This window comes from Cebus imitator, unplaced genomic scaffold (genome assembly GCF_001604975.1).
Source record: "Cebus imitator isolate Cc_AM_T3 unplaced genomic scaffold, Cebus_imitator-1.0 Scaffold193, whole genome shotgun sequence".
In the NCBI taxonomy this organism is placed as follows: domain Eukaryota; kingdom Metazoa; phylum Chordata; class Mammalia; order Primates; family Cebidae; genus Cebus; species Cebus imitator.
Genome location: NW_016107508.1, coordinates 1,503,000 through 1,528,791, shown reverse-complemented (window position 1 = coordinate 1,528,791; position 25,792 = coordinate 1,503,000). Strand labels below are relative to the sequence as shown.

At 38.2% G+C, this 25,792-nt stretch overlaps 1 protein-coding gene across 3 annotated transcripts in view; it reads right to left on the bottom strand.

The window, feature by feature from the left end:
* Window positions 1-3,932: 3,932 nt before the first annotated feature.
* Window positions 3,933-25,792, bottom strand: part of CPSF2 (cleavage and polyadenylation specific factor 2) — a 38,071-nt gene continuing 16,211 nt past the window's right edge. For all 3 annotated transcript variants that reach the window (XM_017546967.1, XM_017546966.2, XM_037745164.1), the window contains exons 8-16: window positions 24,643-24,830; window positions 23,694-23,984; window positions 13,006-13,106; window positions 12,144-12,344; window positions 9,664-9,816; window positions 8,427-8,652; window positions 7,052-7,351; window positions 4,746-4,880; window positions 3,933-4,338 (exon numbers count right to left, since the gene is read on the bottom strand). In XM_017546967.1, coding sequence (XP_017402456.1) covers window positions 4,246-4,338; window positions 4,746-4,880; window positions 7,052-7,351; window positions 8,427-8,652; window positions 9,664-9,816; window positions 12,144-12,344; window positions 13,006-13,106; window positions 23,694-23,984; window positions 24,643-24,830 — 1,688 coding nt within the window. In that variant the 3' untranslated portion in view covers window positions 3,933-4,245. The remainder of the gene's footprint in view (window positions 4,339-4,745; window positions 4,881-7,051; window positions 7,352-8,426; window positions 8,653-9,663; window positions 9,817-12,143; window positions 12,345-13,005; window positions 13,107-23,693; window positions 23,985-24,642; window positions 24,831-25,792) is intronic.

Below are 25,792 nucleotides of genomic sequence, written 5' to 3'. Positions count from 1 at the left end.
AAAAAACTAAAGGGAAAAAACTAGACTTTGTCAAAATTAAAAACTTTTGGGCTCCAAAGTACACTATCAAGAAAGTGAAAAGACAAGCCACAGAATGGAATAAAATATTTGCAAATCAATATATAATGGTTTAGTATCCAGAATATATAAAAAACTTACAATTCAACAGTAAAGATAAACAAGTTTACAAACGGACAAAGGATTTGAACAGACATTACTCCAAAAGATATAAAACAGTCAATAAGCACACGGAAAGAGGCTCCACATCGTCAGTCATTAAGTAAATGCAAATCAAAACCTCAATGAGACATTTCACACACACTAGGATGACTAAAATTTAAAAAGAGAGTAATAAATGTTGCCAAGAATGAGGAGAAAATGGAACCCTCAAACACATGCTGGTGGAAATGCAAAATGGTGTAGCCACTTTGGAAAAGAGCCTGGCAGCTCCTCAAAAGGTTAAAAAGAATTACCACATGATCCAGCAATTCTATTCTTAGATATATACCCAAGAAAACTGAACACACGTTTGTACAAAAAAAACTTGAACATGAATGGTCAGAGCAGCATTCTTCATAACAGCCAGAATTTGGAATCAACTCAAATGTACATCAATGGATGAATGGATAAATAAATATAATATATCCATTCAGTCACAAAAAGGATACTGATACATGCTACAACATTGATACACTCTGAAAACATTATGCTAAGTGAAAGAAGTCAAACATAAAAGATCATATATTGTATTATTCAATTTGTATGAAATGTGCAGAAAATGCAAATTCAAGGAGACAGTAGATCAATGTTCGCCAGGAGTCATAGGAAGGGGGCATGAGGAGTGACTGCTAGTGGGTATGGTGTTTCTTTTTGGAATGATGAAAATGTTATGGGATTATATAGTGGTAATAGTTGTACAACTCTGTAAATATACTAAAACCATTGAATTGTACACTTTAAAAGAGTGAATTTTATGGTATATAAATTGTATCTCAATTTTTTTAAAAAGACAAATGGCTCACCTTAAAAAACTGATTTCCTCACTTCTATTTCAGGCCACCTAAGAGATTTCTAAAAATACAGAAATGTTTGCAATGATATTTGACATTTATAATTCTACCGCAACAAATACTATAATCAAATTTATTTTTAGCCAAATTATTTGCAGTTATCAGTTGATAGCCCAAATGTTATACCTATTCTTGCTTCTAAATAATAAAGATCTGAAAATTCCTCTGAGTTCATGATTTATCTCATAGTCTTTTTTTTTTTGAGACAAGAGTCTCACTCTGTCGCCCAGGCTGGAGTACAATGGTGCAATCTTGGCTCACTGTAACCTCTTCCTCCCACGTTGAGGTGGTTCTCTTGCCTCAGCCTCCCAAGTAGCTGGGACCACAGGCACCCACCACCACACCCAGCTAATTTTTGTATTTTTAGTAGAGATGGGGTTTCACCAGGTTGCCCAGGCTGGTCTCAAACACCTGACCTCAGGTAATCTACCCACTTCAGCCTCTCAAAGTGCTAGGATTACAGGCATGAGCCACCATGCCCAGCCTCAGTCATTTTTTTAAATTTATATTTTTCTGAAGTAACTGAAGCTAAAACAAAGTTTTCATTTAAGAAATTTTAGTAATATTGTCATCTAGAAACAGGTAAAATGCATTGCTCTTGAAATGATTATTATTTAGCACAGCCATCTTAAAGCAGTACTTTAAAATTTAATTCCTCTTCCTAGGACAACAAAAAAGTTAGGCAAGAAACAATTTTTCAATATTGGTATTCATATTAGTATGTTCTCATGCTGCTATAAAGAACTGCCCGAGAGTGGGTAATTTATAAAGGAAAGAGGTTTAATTGACTTACAGTTCCACAGGGCTGGACAGGCCTCATGAAACTTACAATCATGGTGGAATGGGAAGCAAACATGTCCTTCTTCACATGGCAGCAGGAAGAAGAAGTGCTAAGCAAAGGGGGGAAATCCCCTTATAAAACCATCAGATCTCATGGAACTCACCATCACAAGAACAGCATGAGGGTAACCGCTAGCATGATTAAATTACTGCCCACTGGGTCCCTCCCACAACACGTGGGGATTATGGAAACTATCAACACAATTCAATTTGGTGGGAACACAACCAAACCGTATCAGTATTACAATATAATATGTAAACCAGATACTTTAAACCATAAAACAAATTCAGATTTCCTTTCCCTTGGAATATAAATAGCACTATAGGGCTTAATCTATACAGTAATAAGAATTTAAGTGAAATGTTTTCAAAGCACTAAAAAAATATATACTCTTTATATTTGCCTATTATAACATTGTTTTGTGTATCTGGTTTTCCATATCAAAAGTCTGTAAACTTTGCATTAACACTATAATCTATCATAGAAGCTTTGGAAGCATTTGAAACAGAATCAAATAGTAATTCAAGTCTGATATTACTGGGTTGTTCTATACATAGTTAAATAAGAAGACTGATTCTCCCAAAAATCCAAGAGTAGGCCAGGCGTTGTGGCTCATGCCTGTAATCCCAGAACTTTGGGAGGCATAGGTGGGTGGATTGCTTGAGGTCAGAAGTTCGAGACCAGCCTGGCCAACATGGTGAAATCCTGTCTCTACTAAAAATACAAAAATTAGCCAGGTGTAGTGGTGCACACCTGCAGTCCCAGCTAGTTGGGAGGCTGAGGTAGGATAATCACTTGAACCCTGGAGGCAGAGGTTACAGTGAGCCGAAATCTCACCACTGCACCCTAGCCTGGGTGACTCTGTCTAAAAAAATAAAAAATAAAAAAAATAAATAAATAAACATCAAGGTCTGCCACGATTAAGCTACTTGCTAAAAAAGCATCAGTGGATTACAATAGGGCAACATGGTTTTCACTGCTTAAGTTCAATGAAAATTATATATATTGTTTTTACTCTTGAACACAGTGGTTTATACTATATCAGAGTGGTTAATCACAAGAAAGACACAAACACAGAAAGAAAAACCTTATCCAACTTCAGTATTATTTTAGTAGTAATGTATATAAAATCCAACCACTGCATGGGTGACCTTAGGAGGCAGCGAGCCTAAGAGACGAAAACATTTACACCTTTTAATTAAATTATACCGTCACCTGATAAAAGTGTGAGGGTCAACATTTGTTTTCCTAAAAACAGAGCACTTGGCCGGGCACAGTGGCTCATGCTTGTAATCCTAGCGCTTTGCGAGGCTGAGGTGGAGAGATCACAAGGTCAGGAGTTCAAGACCAGCCTGGCCAAGACAGTGAAACCTTATCTCTACTAAAAATACAAAAATTAGCTGGAGGTGGTGGCAGGTGCCTGCAATCCCAGCTACTCGGGAGGCTGAGGCAGGAGAATTGCTTGAACCCAGGAGGCAAAGGTTGCAGTGAGCCGAGATCGTGCCACTGCACTACTGCCTGCGCAACAGAGCTAGACTCCACCACACACACAAAAAAATAGAGCACTAAACAGTTTAATACAGAACCTAACTGATGGTTAAGATGTTTCTAAAATGTATGCAGAACTCTTAAGACTATATTGCACCAAGGAGTTCTTTTAAATTATGTATATTGAAATGATGGTGTTATACTTTAAATTAAAATGCAACAAAATCTTGATAAAACAAGATATAGGAGAAATAAAAATTGATTTCTGAACGAAATATGTATTACCTTACCCTCAAATGAATCACTGGGAAATATGAGCAGAAAACAGATATCCTGGCTGTGAAAACAACTGCATATTCAAATTGGAAGGAGTCACAGCACGTACACTTTTAAAAATAAGCTTCAAAAAATTGTTTTAACAGTTTTGTTTTCTTTTTTGGAGCATGTCTTTTCTAAATAATTCTCACTTATCATTCCAGAAAATATAACAGTTTGTAAGAACCCATGCAAAAATGTTTCTCTAAGGCCATGAATTGGTTTGCTAGGTTGCATTGTTTTATTCAAGTAAAAAGCCCTTCTAGAACAAGGAGTATGCAAAGAAAACCAATCACTTTCAACTCTTGGGCCTGTATACCTGCTGGAGCTCTAACACTCTGGAAGCCAAAAGATAGAATGCTCTTATGATCATTTGCAAAATGTTCTCTATTTACATTTTTAAAAATCTAATACATGTAAGTTTTTCTGGCAGATTCTTTTCGTATGTTACAAAACATCAAAAGCTCAGAGTAAGATAAGAATCGTTTTTCCTTAGAAAGGTCAAGCAGATACTTCTTGACATCATGTCCTTTACACAATGGCATATTGTTCATATAAAAGGTCTCTTATCCTATAAAAATCTTGACAAAGGCAGCCTTCTAATCCAATGCGTCCAGTTTCCGTCTAGAAACCAAATAAAAAAAATTCTTTAGTACATTTTCTATTCATTAATATGCAGACATAGTAACCGAAATAATATGGAATAGATTACTTTATGATTGGTCGGGACATGGGTTTCTCTGATTCACAGCATATGGATATAATATTGAAGTCATGAATTTTACATAGACACATAAATGTCAGAGGATTCAAATAATTAAAATTTACAATAAAATTATGTATCATTTCTTCAAGAGTCTTTCATAAGCCTTCAAGTCAATCAGCCTTTTGTAAACCTTCGAGGTCATCATCATGAATATAAATTACTGATCTTCAGTTTTGTGAAAATACCAGTCAAGAATTAGAGAATTTCAAAATGACAAAACATCAGAGGTATGTGTTCAAGTCAGCCCTTATTGAAACACACTTACTCGACGGACTGCTACTTGATTGTTGCAAACAAGTACACCTCCTACAAATTCAGCTTGAATTCCTTCCCGTAAAAGAACTTGTTTGAAGTCTGACAGTCTTGGTTCATTCATAAAAACTGACTGATGTCCGGGAACCTTAGGTAAGGTCAAAGGGGAAAGAATAACTTCAAGTAAAACACCAGACACACAACTGTACTGTAAAAAGTAAAATACTACATGATCTCTAAGAGATTTTCTATTTTTCTCTGAAGTCCTCTGACAGATCATTTCAAGACTGTAAATCACATTCCAAGTTGTTATTCTAAATTTTACCCCATTATTTAACATTACAAAGCCCTTCGCATTTTCTGTTTCACAATCAGTTTTATTAGTCATGCCTCATCATAACAGAGACATTTCATAATGTTATGCTTCACTCACCCACTTGCCTAAGGGGGTCAACTAGAGTGCCATGGGCAGGACTGAACCAAAAATTCATTTTCTAGATCCCAGTTGTTTGCTTACTTCAAAGGCCAGTTCCTCCCTAATCCCGTTTTCCCTGTCTCTCCCTCCTCAGAGCAAATGCAATGGATGCCACAGGTTCTACAATCAGCAAGGAAAGTGTTATTACCTAATGCTGCCGCTTTCTGCTTTGATAATACTTTGAAGAGCACTAACTTTAGCACAGAAGAAAAAAATATTCTAATTCCTCCTCCCAATTTTGAGGATTGTACTAGAAAGGAATCCGGCAACAGAGACTGTTTCTCTATTCTGAATTTCATAGTAGGGCTAAAGACATCACTTGACATGCATGTAGGATTCATAGCTTTAATATTTTCCCAAGTTTAATTACCTAGAGCCTTTGCTAATTAACTAGATATCTTTCAAGAATATGTAAATGCTAGACTAAATTATATCTAAACTTAATTAAAGGTTGCTAACTATATCAAAACCAAAAGTTATTTCAACTGAACGAACAACATTAAAAAATGGAGTACAACAGTATGACTTTCGGCTGGGTGCAGTGACTCACGCCTGTAATCCCAGCACTTTGGGAGGCCAAGGTGGGTGGATCACCTGAGGTCAGGAGTTCAAGACCAGCCTGATTAACATGGTGAAACCCCATCTCTACTAAGAATACAAAAACTAGCCGGGGATGGTGGCAGGTGCCTGTGATCCCAGCTACTCCAGAGGCTGAGGCAGGAGAATCGCTTGAACCTGGAAGTGGAGGTTGCAGTGAGCCGAGATTGCACCACTGCACTCCAGCCTGGGCAACAGAGCAAGACTCCTTCTCAAACAAACAAACAAACAAAATAGTATGACTCTCTTAGAAAACTATAAATCTCAGGTCGGGAGGGATTGCTCACGCCTGTAATCCCAGCACTTTGGGAGGCCGAGGCGGGTGGATCACAAGGTCAGAAGTTCGAGACCAGCCTGACCAACATGGTGAAACCCCATCTCTACTAAAAATACAAAAATTAGCCAGGTGTGGTGGCGCATGCCTGTAATCCCAGCTACTCGGGAGGCTGAGGCAGGAGAATTGCTTGAACCTGGGAGGCAGAGGTTGCAGTGAGCCGAGATCGCACCATTGCACTCCAGCCAGGGCAACAAGGGTGAAACTCTGTCTCAAAAAAAAAAAAGAAAAGAAAAGAAAACCATAAATATCCTGATTGGAAGCAGGCAGGTGATCCTCACAATCATCAAACTTAATATTTAAAAATTTATACCAAAAAAATCATGAAACAATTATGTACCTTAAAAGACTTGCTAAAGATATTTCATTCCTTAGCTGTATAGAATTGATATACAATTGATATATATACAAAGACATATACACAGAAACATGTCGCGAGTTCTTTTTAAAACTCCAAAATCAGCCTACATGTGAGACATATTTTATTTTCAAGACAGCGTCTCGCTCTATCGTACAGGCTGGATGCAGTAGCACAATCATGGCTCACTGTGGTCTTGCACTCCTGACATCAAGCAGTCCTCCTGCCTCAGCCTACTTAGCTGAGACTAAGGCGCCACACCACCATGCCCGGCTAGGTTTTTGCCATATTTCGTAGAGACAGGGTGTCACTGTGTTAATCAGGCTGATCTAGAGCTCCTGGCCTCAAGCAATTCTCCCACCTCAGCCTCCCCAAAGTGCTGGGATTACAGGCGTGAATCACTGCTCCCAGCTGACATGTATTTTAAACGGTTAAAAATATAAGCGGTTCCATAGACGCACTTAGTTTTGGAGTGGGGGAAAAAACCCAAAAGGCATGAAAACTAGAAGGATGACAAATTCAGGAAGAAATCAAAAAAGCACATGCTTTTTTTACCTCATGAGGTGGCAAGGGTTCCAAAGTAGGAATGATCTCACTTTCTTCACCTGTTTCTTTTTCATCATCTCCGAACAGACTTTTCATGGCCTTTTGTTGCGCTATAACGCTGGCATCTGAGGGAGCATCCACTTGCATTTCTGAGTCTTCTCCATCATCCTTTAGTTCTCCTTCTTCTAAAATAACCCCTGTGTCCACTTTGGAAACTCTCATATCTAAGACACCATCTATCCAAGCCAATTCAGCATCTTTTGCCTTACAAAACTGAAGAGAGCTGACAAGTGAGTCTTTTAATCTCACCTAGATATGCAAAGGAGAGGGAGAAAAATAAAACCCACAGAATACAGATTAACAACTTAAATATAACCTATTATCATGTTCTAACTGGTAATATATTAAAATTGGAAAATCTTTCACTCATCTGAGCCTCACAATGACCTGCAATGACCTCATTACCTATAGATCACTGGGCCCCAGTCTACTTTCCAAAACAGAGATTCTTAACCCTGACTACACAATGAAATCACACAGCAATTAAAACAATTAAATCAGGACCTCTAACATAACTGGTAAGATTAAGTCCAGAGCACTGAGTCCCTCTGACCCTCACAAAGCTCCCCAGATGATTCTCATGTGCAGTCAAGGTTGAGAACCACTGACCGGTCCCATCCTCTGGTACTTGGCATACTTCAGTAGTTACTGAACTGCTTGTCCTTTCCTGAATATACCATACTGTTTCACATCTCCATATTCTTGGAATGTTGCTTCCTCTTACTCTGCCCAGAATAAATTTCCTGTCTGGTATGTTCACAGCCATTTCTTCCAGATATAGACATCACTCCAGCCTTAAACTGACACCAGCTACCATCATCAGACAGAGTTCATCTCTGTACTGTGATAGTCCTCTATTTGGTGTCCATCTCCATTTGTTCCAGTTAGGAGTAGAACTCTGATATCTGGGAATTTTTCTAAAACTTTTGAATTCTTTTATTTTCCTCACCTTTGTACTTTTGCAAATATGGTTCCTTCTGCCTAGAATATTCTTCCCTGCTTTTCCTACTCTATCTGTTCTGGCAACCCATCTAAACATCACATAGGATTAGTTATCACTTTCTGCAGGAAACCCTTTCTAAACCTCTAAATGCAAGTGGTTTCCCCTCTTGATACTCTTATAGCATCCTATACTACTTCTCTCAGCAGCACGACAACATGATAAATGGTGTTTCCTTGTTCTAAGCCCCTTACCCTATCAAGTCTGAGAGGGCAGGAGACCATCCATGTCTGTCTCACACAACTCTGTATTTCTAATGTATCTGTCTTAACCTGCAACAAAAAGTACTTATTTCTACTCAATGGCAACTCCTGGCATGTTTACCTGGTAGATGTGAGTTTCACTAGTGGCATCAACGGTTTCATGTAGCTTTGGCATGTACACTTTAATATCTTTCCCACCAAAGGCACGACAGCACTCTGCCAGATCTTGACTGGCCTCTGGTGGGCCATGGACGATGATCAACTGTCGTGGTTTCATCTGATTAATGATTTTTTTAATGGAATCCCCATCAGAGCGTCCTTCATAGTCTATGTAGGTAACACGGGCTCTGTAATTAAATATGATTATTCAGTATTACTTTTCTCATAATTCTAAAAAAGATGGCTTTTATGATGTATACAATATATAAAACTAGGATTTGAGAAATACACGTTATATTATCTGCATTATTTATTTATTTTTATTTATTTTTTCTGAGATGGAGTCTCACTCTTTTGCCCAGGCTAGCGTGCAGTGGCATGATTTTGGCTCACTGCAACCTCTACCTGCTGGGTTCAAGCAATTCTCCTGCCTCGGCCTCCCAAGTAACTGGGATTATGGGCGTGCTCCACCATGCTGGGATAATTTTGAATTTTTAGTAGAGATGGAGTTTCACCATGTTGACTAGGCTGGCCTCAAACTCCTGATCTCAAGTGATCCACCTACCTTGGCCTAACAAAGTGCTGGGATTATAGGCGTGAGCCACCTCGCCCGGACCTACCTGTATTATTTAGAACTTATCCACACTCAAAAATATATACTAAATGATTTGTTCTCTGATGATTTAAAAAAGATTCCAAAATGATCACTTGCTGGTAATATTTAACTAAGTAGAAGGGGGAAAAAAGGTTTCTTAACTACTTCAGATCACAAGAGTATTTTCTAGACATTAGGGTACTACAGATGTTTAATTCCAGGAGTATACTTTATGAAACAAGCAATTACTCAGAAAAATTAAATTGTGAGTTACATACACTATTCCCTTTCACCTACTTACAGACTAAACAGGCCAGAAATAATATTTCTTCATATAAATGTACAATTTAATGTTACAATTTAAACACCCCACCCCCAGCATCACCAATTCAATTACTTTGGCATTCACATACCATTAATGAAGAGAAAATACCATGCCACCATACTTCACAAGTCTCTTCACACAAAAAGAAATGAAATTTTAAAAGCACAAACTTACTAAAGAATATTCAGAAATTTTGCTTAAAATAATGTAAATTACATAATTCAATTGCTTGAAATTTTATCTTATAATCTATTTTCAAAATGTCACAAAACCACTTACTTTATTTCAATAGACTCTGTTGTAGAAATACATTTAGTAGGAACATCAGATAAATCCTGATCCATGGGTTCATCTCCATTTGTCAAACCAGATTCTAATTTGCTTTTTTCTTCTTCAGTAGCTTGAAGCTCTGGCACCAAGAAATCCTCTGGTCTAAATAATAAGTCTCTAATTAGAAGTAGTAAAAACCAAGCTAATACTACATAACATATATAACTAACTAGTAGGTGGCATAATTTTTGGAGTCCTCATATATCTCAAGATTTAAATATACATTTGATCCAAAGCTGATGCTATTTCATAATATCAGTCACCAGGTAAGTGTATTTATTACGTTTTTTATAACCATGTACAAGTGTTCTTTAAAATACATTGTGTGGGCTAGTGAAAAGCACTAGCCCACACAATGGGCAGGTCATTAGATGCTCTTAGTGGCTATCACAAGTACTGTTGCAATCTGGTCCTGTTTTTTTTTCTAATTAAAGAGGCAAGGTCTCACAATGTTACCCAGGTTTGTAGTCTCGAAGTCCTGGGATCAAGCAATCCTCCTACCTTAGCCTCCCAAATAGCTGGGACTACAGGCACAAGCCACTGCAACCAGCCCTGTATACTTTTCAATTAATTTTCTTGATTTCTGTGGTTTCCTTTGCCAATTCCCAATACTTATAAATCTCAGAACTCCTCTCATGTCCTTAAGACCCCATTATTTCCTCTCTATCCAAAGAAAGTGGATACTTCTCCATTTCCACATTATCAAGAAAACCAAGACACAAAATCATTAGCTTCCTCCTAAGCCTTCATCTTGATTTAAATGTTCTATTAACACATCTATCTTTCCATATTTACTTCCAATATCAGAGTGTTCTACTTTTTAATATAACCACACTTTAACATCCTTTAGCCTCTTGTAATTGCCTTTGTTCCACTCACAAATCCACTCACACATTCCCCTCTGAAAATCCCAGCCTCTATTTCCCAAGACCCAGATTGCTGCAGCAGCTTCTTAGTCCCTGGAGTCCAGTATCTCCATGTGTAATCCACATAATAACAAGAGCAGTGGCAACCACTTAAAGCACATTTACCATGCATCAGGTTCTAGGCTAAGTACCTTAAAAACATGACCTCATTTAATTCTTATCCCCATTTTTTAGCTAAGGGAATTGAAGCTAAAGATTACTGTCCATATGTTAAACAGACTGGCCACTTAAGTGGAATGGTAAGCAAGCTCAATCAATGTTGTTATGTTTCCTCCCTATTGTTTCAGGGCCAAATAGACAGTGGATTTTTCTTTTTTCTTTTTTTTTGTTTTTAAGAGAGAGGGTCTCACTCTGTCACCCAGGCTATACAGTACAGTGGCACAATCGTAGGTCACTGCAGCCTCAAACTCCTGGGCTCAACTGATACTCCCATCTCAGCATCCCAAAGCAATGGTCTACAGGTGTGAGCCACCACGCTTGGCTGGAAATTTCCTAATTAAACCCAATAATGACCTAAATCCACTACACGCTCTAGAGGGCATTATAGGTGTACAAATACAAGAGAGGGAACTGATTGTGTTGGAAGACAGGAAAAGTTTCTAGTGGTTTCTGAGGCCAGATTCGGCACCTGGAAATCTGGGATGGAAGGTGAAACAGGGCTGAAGAAAAAACATGTGCAAAGGTATGACATAAAAAAACCAAGCAGAAGGAAAAAAAGAAACCAAGCAGAAGGAAACAGAGAAGGCTGATACCACCAGAGAGGAAACACACACTGAAATATACAGAAACATGATGGAAAACTAGGGAGGAACCAGATAGTGAAAAACATTGCATTATACATTTTACATTTACCAGGGAAATAAGACCTCTGAAAGACTTTTTTTTACCCAGGATGGCAGTGTTTTCAAATTTGCAATGACAACATCTGATTTCAGTTGTTTTTCTAACGCTAAGTACAGATTTTGTAGATTTTCCATGGTTCCACTCATACTATCTCATATTTCTCTTAATCTCAAAAAACCTGTATAATATTTAAGACATAATCCATTGGTAATGTGATACCAGCCACCCAAAGTTCTTTTACTTTTTTGAAGATAGAGATGGGGGTCTCACTATATTGCCAACTCCTGAGCTCAAGTGATCCTCCCATCTTGGCTTTCCAAAGTGTTAGGATCACAGGCATGAGCCACCACTTACAGTGCCAAAGTTCTTCCTATCCTACATCCTCCTCTCTTTTTAAGTGGGGAAAAAACGTCTTGATCACGTTTTTAAACTTTTTACACAACTAAGTAATAATACTGCCAGTTTTCTCTTAATATTCTCTAGACGTTCCTCAGCATCTCTATTTTTATGTTTCAAATTACAAGTCTTCTGCGTCTTCAGGCTGAGGTACTCAGAAATTAACCAAGTACATATGACTAGAGAGATCAAATCCACTGAACAGAAATAACACAGTTAACACCTCCAATTTGTAAGAGAGAAAAGTTTGTTTTGCTCACATACTTGATAATCTCTCCATATTCATCCCATTTAATTCTTTCTTCTGGGGCAGGAAACATAGGATAAGACTTTTTTGCCTGTTTGAAAAAACTTCCTTTACGACTGCCTTCACCTTTCATCATCAAGTCATGCTTCGTCTTATGAGCTGATGGCTGGTCAATATCTTCCTCAATGTCACTCTCATCACTGGAATCTATATCTGCCCTAGGAGGATTTTAGAATAGATCAAGGTCATAAAGTTTCAAAGCTATTTTAAATTAATATGTATAAATTTATTACTGAATCAATACTAAAATTCAATATTAACTCAAATGATAATATACAGTTATGTCACTCAACAACAATGGACCACACATACAACAGTGGTCTATAAGATTACTGTACCTTCTCTATGCTTAGATACATTTAGATACACAAATACTTAACACGGTGTTATAATGGCCTATAGTATTCAGTACAGTAACATGCTGTACAGGCTTGTAGCCTAGGAACAATGGGCCATATCACATACCCTGGATACATAGCAGGCTATACCATCCAGGTTTGTGTAAACACACATCCTAATGTTCACACAATGACTAAATCCCCTAACGACACTTTTCTCAGAACATATCCCCATCGTTAAGTGACGCATGACTGAAATAACATTCAATATTATTGGACTGACATTTTATAAAGCATAACAAATAAATGCATAATAATATTAGCACTGACAGCATCTGGTATACCAGCCATTTGAAAGATGCCTGGAACAAAATTAAGTCTTATGAAAATTTAAAAAATATTTTCAATGAAACATTTAAGTCAAAGACACATTATTCTCAAATTGCATCCATAAACTTATAATCGTCTGAAAATGACTCACTCTTTCGACTGCTCAAGCTTTTTAGCAGCTTCTTTCTTCAGTTTCTCTTTTTCCAAGTATTCCTCAAGTTCTTTCCCTTCAAGCTTCACACGTTTCCTCAGCTAAAGAAAAATAACAGACAAAAGGAAATGTTAATATCAGGGGTTAAAACAGTGGCCATCATCTTTAAACTGATTTTCCTCTGAAATTAATCAAGTTTCCATTACATGCAATTATAGGTCCTATTTAGATTAGTATTAAAATTGAGCTGTCACGCATCATCTAGGATGGGTTTGATTTAAATCAAACTGGTTGGCCAGGCACAGTAGCTCATACCTATTATATAATCCTAGCACTTTGGGAGGCCAAGAAGGGAGGACTCCTTGAGGTCAGGAGTTCAAGACCAGCCTGGGCAACACAGGTTGACTCTATGTATAATTTAAAAATTAGCTGGGAGGCTGGGCACAGTGGCTCACATTTATAATCCTAGTATTTTGCAAGGCAGGAAGATCACTTGAGTTTGAGATTAGCCTGGGCAATATACTAAGACTTCATCTCCACAAAAAGAAAAAAAAAAAAAAAAGGCCAGGTATGGTGTCATGCATCTGTAGTACCAGCTACTCAGGTGGCTAAAGTGGGAGGATCACTTGAGCCTGGGAGGTCAAGGCTGCAGGCCACTGCACTCCAGCCTGGGTGACGAAGTGAGACCGTGTCTCAGAGAAAAAAAAAAAAAAAAAAGCCAGGAGTGGTAGCACACACCTATTGTCCCAACTTCTCAGAAGGCTGAGTCTGAGGATCACTTGAGTCTGACAGAACAAGACATCAAACCGGTTAAAAATCACCAATCAGGAAAGGAAAATAAAGATACATATTTTTATAATTTGGAGTAGGTGAGGCCCAAAAGCCACAATGGGAAAGATAAATAAATGCAGCAACATGAATAAAGAAAATCTCCCTTTGACATTTTAAATCCATTAAATAAGAAACTGAAAAGAAAAAAAAGAAAAAGAAAAATATTTTCAGCACTATGACCAACAAAAACTATTTTTTCCTAAGAGCTCTTTTAAATTAGTTAAGAAAAACATAATCAACACATGAAAAAGGACAAAATACTTAAAAAGGCAATTTACAAAATAAGAAAGACAAATAACTAATGGCCATGAAAAGATACTTAATTTTACTAATTTTCAAAAAGTACAAAATATAAAAAACATAATTGTTTTAACCTATAAGATTGGCAATGACATACATGAGGAAAGAGTAACTTCCTCCATTGTCTGTGGGAAAATTGGTGCAACTATGTTAAAAGGCAATTTGCTAACATCTGAAAATAAAAATTTTCTTGTCATTTGACACAGTATTTCTACTCCTAGGAATTTATCCTACTGAAACAAGCATAAATGTGTAAAAAAAAAACAGTACAATAGTACATTGCAGCAATGTTTATAATAGTAAAAAAACTGGATAAAACTTTAAAATCCATCCAAATGGAATGATTAAATCAGTAGTTCTCATATATTTATCTCAGGACTGCCTTAGGCTCCTAAAAATTAGAGAGCCCCAAAGAGCTTTTTGTTTTTGTGGGTTATATTTATCAATGTTTACCTTATCAGAAATTAAAACTAAGCAATTTAAAAATATTTATCTGTTCATTATAAAATAACAAAGCTGGCTGGGTGCAGTGGCTCAAACCTGTAATCCTAGCACTTTGGGAGGCCGAGGCGGGTGGATCACCTGAGGTCAGGAGTTCGAGACCAGCCTGGCCAACAGAGTGAAACCCTGTCTCTACCAAAAATACAAAAAGCACCCAGGCATGGTGGCACGTGCCTGTAATCCCAGCTACTCAGGAAGCTGAGGCAGGAGAACCGCTGGAACCCAGGAGGCAGGGGCTGCAGTGAGATTGCGCCACTGCACTCCAGCCTGAGCGACAGAGCGAGACTCCGTCTCAAAAAATATACAAAAATAAATAAATAATACAAATAAAACCACATGGCAACATTAACAGATTCTTACAAAAAAAAAAATTACATTTTCCAAAGCAAAAAAAAGACGGTAAGAATGGTATTTTATTTTTTGGAGACAGGGTCTTGCTCTAATGCTCAAGCTGGAGTGCAGTGGTGCAATCATAGCTCACTGCAGCTCAATCTTCCAGGCTCAAGCAATCCTCCCACCTCACCCTTCTGAGTAGCTGGGACTACTACAAGCACCCACCACCACACCCAGCTAATTTTTGTATTTTGTGTGTGTATGTGGTAAAGATGGGATCTTGCCATGTTGCCCCAGCTGGTCTCAAACTCCTGGGGTCAAGCAATCTGCCCTCCTCAGCCTCCCAAAGTGCTGGGATTACAGGCATGAGCCATTGCACCTGGCCTGTAGGATGATTTTATATTTTTGCAAATCTCTTTAATGTCTAGCTCAACCAAAGACACCTGGATTCTCACATTTGCTTCTCCATTCACTCTCATGCAATATGTTGTTTTGGTTAAGGTATACGAAGAAAGTTCAGGCTTACAGACATGTATAGTTGGAAAGGGAAAAATATGTAATTAGTCCTTTCATGAATATTATTCTTTGATATTACATTAAAACTCAGAGAGTGGTTGTTTCCTAAAGATTAGTTTTAATGTAGAATCTGAAACCATACCGATAGACTTTCTGTACTCTGTTATGTTAGATTTTGTTTGATGCATCCACACTTTGTGGGTTTTTTTGTTTTTCTTTTTGAGATAGGGTCTCGCTCTGTTGCCTATGATAAGTACAGTCGTGTGACCACTGCTCACTGTAGCCTCAAATTCCCAGTTCAAGCAACCTTCCCACCTCCCAGCCTCTTGAATAACTGGGACCACAGATGTGCACCAACATACCCAGCTAATTTTTTATTTTTTGTAGAGACAAGGTCTTGCTATGTTATCCAGACTAGTCTTGAACTCCTGAACTCAAGCTATCCTCCTGCCTCAGCCTCCCAAAGTTCTCAGATTACAGGGGTGAGCCACTGTGCCTACCCTGTATCTTAAACTTTGAATGGATCTTTTAATTTGTACATTATTTTATGACATAATTAATTGGTTATTTGGAAAATACCAGTTCACCAAGTTATCCAGATCTTACAAACATTGACAATATTTTTTAAATCACATTTACAAATATCACCACCAATCTTACCAAAAGTCTTTTCAGTTTAAGTTGTCAATGTCAGTGCTGGGTATAAGTTTTCCAAAATTCTAATTTTCATTTGAAAGTTAGAATTTTATCAAATTTAAGCCAACGAATGCTGTCAATTGTTTTCTTTAGAGTGACAGGCTCAATTTATTAATTTTCAGGAAAATGTCTGCCAAACACCCAAATCTGAATAACCCTGTCATTATTTCACATAAAAATGGTGTTCCAGACTGGGCACAGTGGCTTATGCCAGTAATTCTAGCACCTTGAAAGCCGGAGGTGAGAGGATTGCTTGAACCCAGTTCAAGACCACTATGGGCAACATAGCAAGACCCAGTCTCTACAAAAAATAATTAAAAATTAGCCAGATGTGGTGAAACACACCCGTAGTCCTAGCTGATAGGAAGGCTGAGGCAAAAGGGTCACTTGAACCCAAAAGTTAAAGGATGCAGTGAGATATGATTGTGTCCCTGCACTCCGACTTGGGCAACAGAGACCCAAACTCAAAAAAACAAAAAAAGGTGTTCCCAGGAAAAAAGTGGCTAGTTTAACTCATGACTCAAATAAACATACAAATGTTTTTCTTGGAAACAGCCACTATGCTTTAGTACACAAGTTCTTTATTAATACTTCCCATCTTGCCACCCAAATTATTTTTTAAAATCTTTCACTAAAAGAACTTAGTAACTTTTATTACTTAGTAACTTTCACTACTCCCTTAAGGAAATTTTTTTTTCTTTTTTGTAGAGACAGGGTCTTGCTATGTTGCCCAGACTGGCCTCAGACTCCTAGCCTCAACCAACCCTCTCCCACCTCAGCCTCCCAAAGTGCTGGGATTACAAGCATAAGCTAGTACGTCTGGTCCCTCAAAGACATTCTCTTTAAAATTTCTTTTGTTTAATATACATTTATACTATGTAGAGACAGAGTCTCGCTATGTTGCCCAGACTAGGCTCAAGCGATCCTCTTGCCTCAGCGGCTGAGACTACAGCCACATGCCACCATACCTTGCTCCCAGCTTTTTTCAAAAACAAAAATAAAAACCAGATATTAGTATATCAATAAGAAAGAAAGAAAAAAAAAAACCAGAATATATATGCTTCAAAAATGTCAACAGTCATGATAATTAAATGCAGTATGTAGTCGTGACCTGGACAAAAAAGGTAAGGGTAATTATAAAGACATTGTGGTAATTGGTAAAAGGTGAATGTTGAAGGGGGTCAGTGGGTAAAATCGTAGTATGGTGTTTATTTCCTGATTTCAATAGATGTAAAATGGTTTTGCTGGAGATTGCCGTTGTTTTTAGGTAACACACACTGGCAATGTTTAGAGGTAATTATTAAATATTTGCATTTTTTTCTTCAATGGTTCAGAAAAAATAATATTGTGTCTATGGATATATAAGTGAAAAGCAAATCCATTAAAATGTTGACAGCTGGGGAATCTGAGTATAACATATTTGTAGCTTTCCTGTTAAGTTTGATTTTTTTTTCAAAATTGAAAGTAATGAAAAAAGGGGAATCTCTCTGAAACTATTCTGGTTCAGGGGCTGCCCAGTGGGGTAAGAGAAGGGGAGACAAGTAAAAACAAAAAAATCAAGCCAAAATCAGATGATTTTCATGTAGAAAATAAATAGGTGATTTATATGTTTAAGGCCAGGAGCAGTGGCTCACACCTATAATCCCAGCAATTTGGGAGACCAAGGTGGGAGAGCTGTTTGAGGCCAGTAGTTCAAGACTGGCCTTGGCAACACAGCAAGATCCCATCTCTATAATTATTATTTTTTTTAATTAGCTGGGCATAGTGTCACATGCCTGCAGTGCTTACTACCTGGGAAGCTAAAGCTGGAGGAGCACTTGAGTCCAGGAGTTCAAGACTGCAGTGAGCTATTATCATGCAACTGTACTCCAGCCTGGGTAACAGGGCATGACATGACCCTGTCTCAAAAAAAAAAAGTTAAAATAAAAAAATAAATACATGTTTATATCTGGCATCCCACATTTGCCTACTATCTTATTTGAAAATAAGCTTCATTTAGAAAATAGTGGGTTTTGGCAGGGCGTGGTGGCTCATGCCTGTAATCCAAGCACTTTGGAGGCCAAGGCGGGCCGATCACCTGAGGTCGAGAGTTCAAGACCAGCCTGACCAACATGGTGAAACCCCATCTTAAAAAAAAAAAAAGGAAAATAGTGGGTTTTTTTTTTGCAGTTAGCAACTTACATAGACGCCTTTTACCCAAAAATAATCTTTAACAATGTATTTATCTCTCGATTTAGTTTATGCCTGTTGCTGTAATACATTTCGCTCTCCATTTTATTTTTCATTTAAAATATGTAAGATTAATAGCTTATTCAGAAACAGATTTCTAGAATAACCAACTATAAAATACTTTTCTTCCTTCTCCTTCACCATATTACCTCCAACTTACTCCTTTTTCTAATCCAAAACTACTCCAACCTATTAATCCTTATTCGTTTATCATTTTTGCTTTCTAAATGAGTAAGACTTGATTTAGAAGGGCATCTGACACAGATGAAAAAATACCACACTTAGTAAACTTTTCTTGTCTAACACAATCAGAAATCTGGTTTATTCCATATTCACTTTTTTGATCATCCATGAATGAAACCAATACACTCATTGAGGGCTTCCAATATGTCAGGCACTGTTCTGGGTGCCAGGGATACCAAAAAACAAGGCCTTTTTCTAATGGAATTCATATTGCAGTTGATGGTGGGAAGAGGAAGACAACAAACAAGGAACATGTCAGGTGGTGATGAGTGCTAGGAAGAATAATTAACGTAAGGTGATGGGCAGCTAAACCAGGCAGGTATTTTAAATCTGTAGTCAGAGACCCACCTGAGGGAGTAGCCTCAGGTTTAACCTGAGACCTGAATGACCAGGAGCCAGCCACATGCAAAGCCAGGAAAGAACACTATAGGCAGAAGAACAGCTAGTGCAAAGATCCTGATGCACTGTAGGGCATAGAGAAGGTAGAATAAGCTAAGGTCAAAAGGTAGGTGGGGAGTAGATCATGTGGGATCTCAAAAGCCTGGTAAGTAGCATGGATTTTATTCAAAGAGAAGAAGGAAGGCTTTGGAGCCATTTAAGCAAGTGAATGACATGAAATGATGAATGTTTAAAAGATCTCTGGGAGTTGCCATCCAATAGGTAGAGTTTCAGTTTTGCTACATGAAAAAGTTTTAGAGATCTGTCATACAACAACGTACATACAGTTAACACTACTATACTGTACACATAAAAATGGCTAAGATAGTGAATTGCATGTGTTTTTGTTTGGTTTTTTTTGGACAGAGTCTCTCTCTGCCACCCAGGCTGGAGTGCAGTGGCACCATCCAGGCTCACTGCAACCTCCACCTCCCAGATTCAAGTGATTCTCCTGCCTCAGCCTCCCAAGTAGCTGGGATTACAGGTACACACCACCACACTTGGCTATGTATGTGTTTTTCACCACCAAAAAAAAAAAAACAACTGCCTTTCCATAACATGAATTAAAGGAGAAATTGAGGTCAATTCTGTTTCAAATAACTGTCTAAAAAAAAAAAAAAAAATCTCTTCATTTGCTGTGAGAAGAAAAGATTAAGGGAGTAAAAAAGTAAAAACACATCAGCTTAGGAAACATAATGTGACTCAATCTCTACAAGAAATTTTGAAATTAGCTGGCCATGGTAGTGTGTGCCTGTAGTGCCTGCTCAGGAGCTGAGGTGGAAGGACAGTTTGAGCCCAGGTGGGCAAAGCCGCAGTGAGTCATGATCACGCCACTGCACTCCAGCCTGGGTGACAGAGTGAGACCCTGTCTCAAAAAATAAACAAACAAAAAATGTGGAAATAGAAAAGCCAGTTAGGAAACTACTGCATAAGTCCAGGCAAGTCCATTTAGCATGGGCTAGGATAACTATGGTGGAGAGAGAGGAGCTGACAAATTTAGAATATGTCTGAGGATTTGCAGATGGATTGTGAAGTTTAAAGAAAAATGAAAGAATAAGTTGTAATAATCTGTGTATTACAAGTCAAGACAGTATTTGCCCTTTCAGGGGAGGGAAGGAGGGTCAGAGGGGGGTTTGTGGGGTGCTGGTGATATCCTATTTCTTTTTTATCATTTCTGTTTTTTATCTTAGTTGGCTCTGCCCAACATGCTACAGAAATATTCTATTTCTTAATCAGGGTACAGCCTAGACAGGTATATTCAATTTGTGAAAATTCATCATGCTATACACTTAACATACATTTCAGTATATATTATACTTGAGTGAACATTTTTTAAACTTCCAGATTTTTGGCTTGAATATGTGGGAAGTGCTGCATTCTCTAAGACAAAAGAACAGTACTGGGAGTAGGAAAAGAGTAAAAATTGTTTTGGATGTATCAAGTAGAGGGAAAAACTGATAGATAATGAAGACAGGAGGGATAACTGTAAAAGAAATATCGCTGAGAAAGTGAGCAAGAAAAGGTCCCTGAGCATCAGCATTAGTTATTAAAAAGATCAAAAACTTAACACTTGATGTTTTGGCTGTTTCTCATTTCCTTAGCATGCTTCTGAACATCATTTCCTACTTTTTTCCAAACTTAAATCATTTTTCTTTTACTAATTCCGCAAATGGTTTATTAGACCTAACTGAATTTCTAGTAATTAAAATTTTCAAATTCAGCATTTCATGTCTGATGAAATCGTTTCAAGTACTTGAGTTCTTTTAACTTTGTATTTCTAAGCTACTAAATAACCCCAAAGACACCATTTTACTTTTCTATACTTGCTCAAAATCCTTGCTCGACAATTCTGTAATTACAGTACATGTATCTCAGATTTTAGATACTGATGTTATGCTTTTCTTAAGTAGAGTTGGAAGACAGATAACCCTACCACATAGCTTTTAACAAACTAAACCTTCCTTAAAATGACTGCTAAGGGCCAGGTGTGGTGGTTCACGTATAATCCCAGCATTTTGGAAAGTGGAATGAGGCGGGGGTGGGGGCAGGGACAGCTTGAGCCTAAGAGTTTGAGGTTACAGTGAGCTATGATGGCATCACTGCACTCTAGCCTGGGTGACAGGGTGAGAATCTGTCTCTAATTAAATAATTAAATGAGTGTTACAGCTGGGGACAGTGGCTTACACCTGTAATCCCAGCACTTTGGGAGGTCAAGGTGGGTGGATCACTTGAGGTCAGAAGTTTAAGACCAGCCTGGCCGAAATGATGAAAACCCTGTCTCCACTAAAAAAAGAAAAAATTCAGAAATTAGATGGGCGTCATGGCGGGCACCTGTAATCCCAGCTACTGGGGAGGATGAGGCAGGAGAATTGCTTGAACCCTGGAGATGGAGGCTGCAGCATGAACCAAGATCGTGCCATTGCACTCCAGCCTGGGCAACAAAGTGAGACTCTGTCTAAAAAAAAAAAAAAAAAAAAAAAAAAGAGTGCTCCAAAAACAAAATGAGAAGCAGCTTTATGATGCTGGCTTTATGTTAAAGCTTTATGTTAAGGTTTAGTCACCTAAATCTTTGCACAACTCTGGCAGTTATTAACCATCCTATTATATCAATTGCTACAAACTTTAATGATATACTAGTTTTAAAAAATCGATAGATTTGTTGGGCTGGTTATTAAGCAAATGATCTTTGGGTATATTGGTCATTCAGCTAATTGTCTTGTTCCTATAACAGGAGATAAGGCAGCAAATGCAGATGCAGAATCAAGTTAGTAAACTTAGTGGTGGAAAGATGAAGGAATTCCTGACTCACTGCTTCGACTTCTATGTTAAGTTTGAGACAAGATCATGTGCTATGAATGAAGGCAAAGAATGAGCTGTGGGGATGTTTGGGGAGAAAGAATATATAAAATTGCCTAACCATGAGAAAGGGAACATCCTACCGAATGCTGAGCACTGGTGTAGGGTCCCCTTTTGAGATGTGAAGTCATGAATGTGAAAACAAATCTGTATATACCACAGTGCTTAACTTCAGTAACATAAAGCTACTAAGTACAGGCACAAACCAAGCAAATGGTTTAACTGAGGTCAAAGCCTTTCCAGATGACTAAAATAAAAGTGTAAGAGAGTTACAGGTATTTGCAAAATTATGATTAATTATGGACTACTGACTTTAAGGCTGGAAGGATGATGGACAGTAAAAGGTGAGGTTCATGAACTGAAAGTCCCAATGGAACCGAAAAGTTGTTGTCATGGGAATAACAGGGAAAGTCAGAATGGGATGCTCGAGGTGGAGATCTGGAGACTGTTTAGCCATAAGAAGATTTCAGGTATAACCACAGGAGCAGACAACATGATAGCAGGAATGAGGTAAGATGAAGGAAAAGACTAAGAAATAGGGTGTCACATAACTGAGAATTGGACAGATTGTACACATGAATGCTAAAGTCAATGAGAATGAAGTCCTGAATACCAGTGGACAGGAATACTGTCAGTCAGGGTTAAATGTCACCAATGAGTAACAGAATGACCAAGAGATCATTAAATGTCAGAAACAAGGAGGGGGCCAGCATACCAGCAGGTCTGAAGGCAAAAACTGCAAATGGAAGATAAATAGCTAGGAAGCTGCAATACAGAACAAGGAAGACAAGAACTTCACTCAAAGTACATGAAACATAGAAAGAGTACTTACCTCAGGGAGCTACAGGATAAAGAACGTCTTTAGGAAACAGTCTGATTCAAATTAAGCAAGAAACAGGAAAGGAACCTTTCAGAGATTGAGAAAACATTGTATATGCTTACCCTCTGGGTAAACTAGAGGGTACCAAAGAAGAGTTTAAGAATGAGAGCTTCTTTTGAGACCACTCACGGCAACATAAGACGACAACGTCTCTATACAAAAAATATGAAACCCCGTCTCTCCTAAAAATACAAAAATTAGCCAGGCATGGTGGCACATGCCTGTAGTCCCAGGAGGCTGAGGCATGAGAATCGCTTGAACTCGGGAGGCTGAGGCAGGAGAATCACTTGAACCTGGGGGCAGAGGCTGTATTGAGCCGAGATCACACCACTGCACTCCAGCCTGGCGACAGAGCAAGGCTCCATTTCAAAAAAAAAAAAAATGCCAGACATGGTGGCACATGTCTGTAGTCCCATCTACTTGGGAGGCTGACGAAGGAGGATCCTTTAAGCCCAGGAGTTTGAGGCTGCATGAATCTATGATAGCACCACTGCACTCTAGACTAGGTAACAAAGCAAGACCCCATCTCAAAAAAAGAAGAATGAGAATCTCCAGTTAAGGAGCTCTGAAATTTGTGCTATTAAAGGTTCTCTTCTACAGTAATTTTTTTTTTTAGAGATGGGGTGGTGGGTCTTGCCATGTTGCCCAGGATGACCTCAAATTCCTGGGCTCAAGTGATCCTTCCAACTCAGCCTCCTGAGTAGTTGGTACTACAGCACACACCACCACTCCTGGCTCTCAAGAGTAATTCTGATAAAAATCCTAAAACAACTTTAAGTTTTATTTTTGGTCACTATTTTTTACACATCATGCATAATGTATCCCCCAAACAGTTTTAAAATAAAGTTCACATGCAAGTGCTTACCTCTATTTCTGTAATTTTTTCAGAAGGGTTATCAATTAGGAAACGTGCTAAAGTGCCAGGAGTAGTTCTGTAAGTTAGGATGATTGAGTTTTTAGGGTCCTGACACCACTGAATAAAGAGATCCCTTGAAAATCCACATTCCAGGTCAGGTTGGCTGGCAAGTACAACTTTAGGGCTAGGTACCCGGGCCAAGTCGGAAAGACCATGACATAAAGAGAGATGGCGAAACTGAAACGGATTATTTCTTTTGTCTTCAAAACATCTCATCAATTTATCACTCATCCATTCTACCTAATATGGGGGGAAAGATGACAATAATTATAAATACTATATTATAACTTCAATATATTATCTAATAGTCAAGGAACTTAAGTTCTATCTTTTACCCCCACTGTTTGCTTAAATTTGTACTGTTTTGATGAGAAGCTTATTTTCTGCTTCAATTTCCCTTTAGATTCTCCCACCCTAGTTTTCATACCCTCAAAAACCAATTTTGCATTATATTTCACGCATAAATTGCCTTAAATCTTTTTGAAAAGGCAAGGTATATGTTCTAAGTGAAAACCTTACTCCCAGAGACTGCTACTTCAAGGCAAAGAGCTTATTTAAAAGAAAGAAAAATGAATTCTAACATGTATATGCTATGAGGTAGGTTCTATTTTTGTCCCCATTTTACAGATTGAGATACTAAGAGTTAGAAGAGAAGCAATTTGCCTAATCTTTAAAACAGGGACAAAAACAAAAACTACTTAACAGAATATATAAGGATTAAATGAAATAATACATTTAAAGCACACAGAACAGTAAATGATTAAGGGCAAGTTATCACCATTATTAACAATCTCTTCAAGAGAAAAATAAAATCCAAAAAACAATTAAGACACTCACTTCCAGGGACCCAATCACTGTCCCAAACTTCTTTATTACAAGTGATAACATGAAAACAAACCTGGGACTTAGAAAACTCCACCACATTATAACTGACGTTATTCAGGAGTGCCAATGAGTAAACACCCAGTCCTGCATCTTTAGTTCTCCAAATCTGATCCAGAAGTTGAGCAAGTTCCAAAACTCTGCCTGCCGTGTCCACTGCTATTAAAACATTTCCATCACCTCGAAGTGTTTCCAGGACATTTGCTAGAAAACAAGAATGTAAAATCCCTATAGTACATAATAGTATGCTACAAAACTAAATTTCATCTCCCTTTTTTAATTAGAAAGACTGTAATTTACAAATAAGCAACTACACTAAGCCAGGTACTAAATGAAAGAATTTTGTTCAGGTCATTACAACTGCTTTTAATTCTGCTGAATATCTCTTCATATATTCAGTGTCATTAACGCTCAATCTTTTTTCATTGAAAAATTATAAATCAGTAGTCCTCAACATTTTATACATCAAAATACACATAGAAAATGGTGTATCACTGGGGAAATTGTATGACTAGGCCAAATGTAACCAGCCTGGTGTTTCCGGGATGCCCTGATCTCGCCTAACCACCCCAATGAACTTTGTTATGATAAATTCCGAAATTTATATACACACATATACACACTCACATAATTATAATACTGTCATCCCTCAGTATCCATGGGTACTGGCCCCAGGACACCCCACAAATACCAAAAACATCAGATGCCCAAGTTCCTCATATAAAACTGTGGCCAGGCATGATGGCTCACACCTGTAATCTCAGCACTTTGGGAAGTCTAGGCAGGAGGATGGCTTGAGCCCAGCAGTTCAACACCAGCCTGGACAACATAGGGAGATCACGTCTCTATAAAAATAAAAAAACTGGCAGGCACTATGGCTCACGCCTGTAGTCCCAGCACTTTGGGAGGCTGAGGTGGGCAGATCACAAGGTCAGGAGATCGAGACCATTCTGGCTAACACAGTGAAACCCCATCTCTACTAAAAATACAAAAAATTGGCCAGACACAGTGGCTCACAGCTGTAATCCCAGCACTCTGGGAGGTGGAGATGGGTGGATCATGAGGTCAGGAGATCAAGACCATCCTGGCTAACACGGTGAAACCCCATCTCTATTTAAAAATAAATAAATAATGCCGGGCGCGGTGGCTCAAGCCTGTAATCCCAG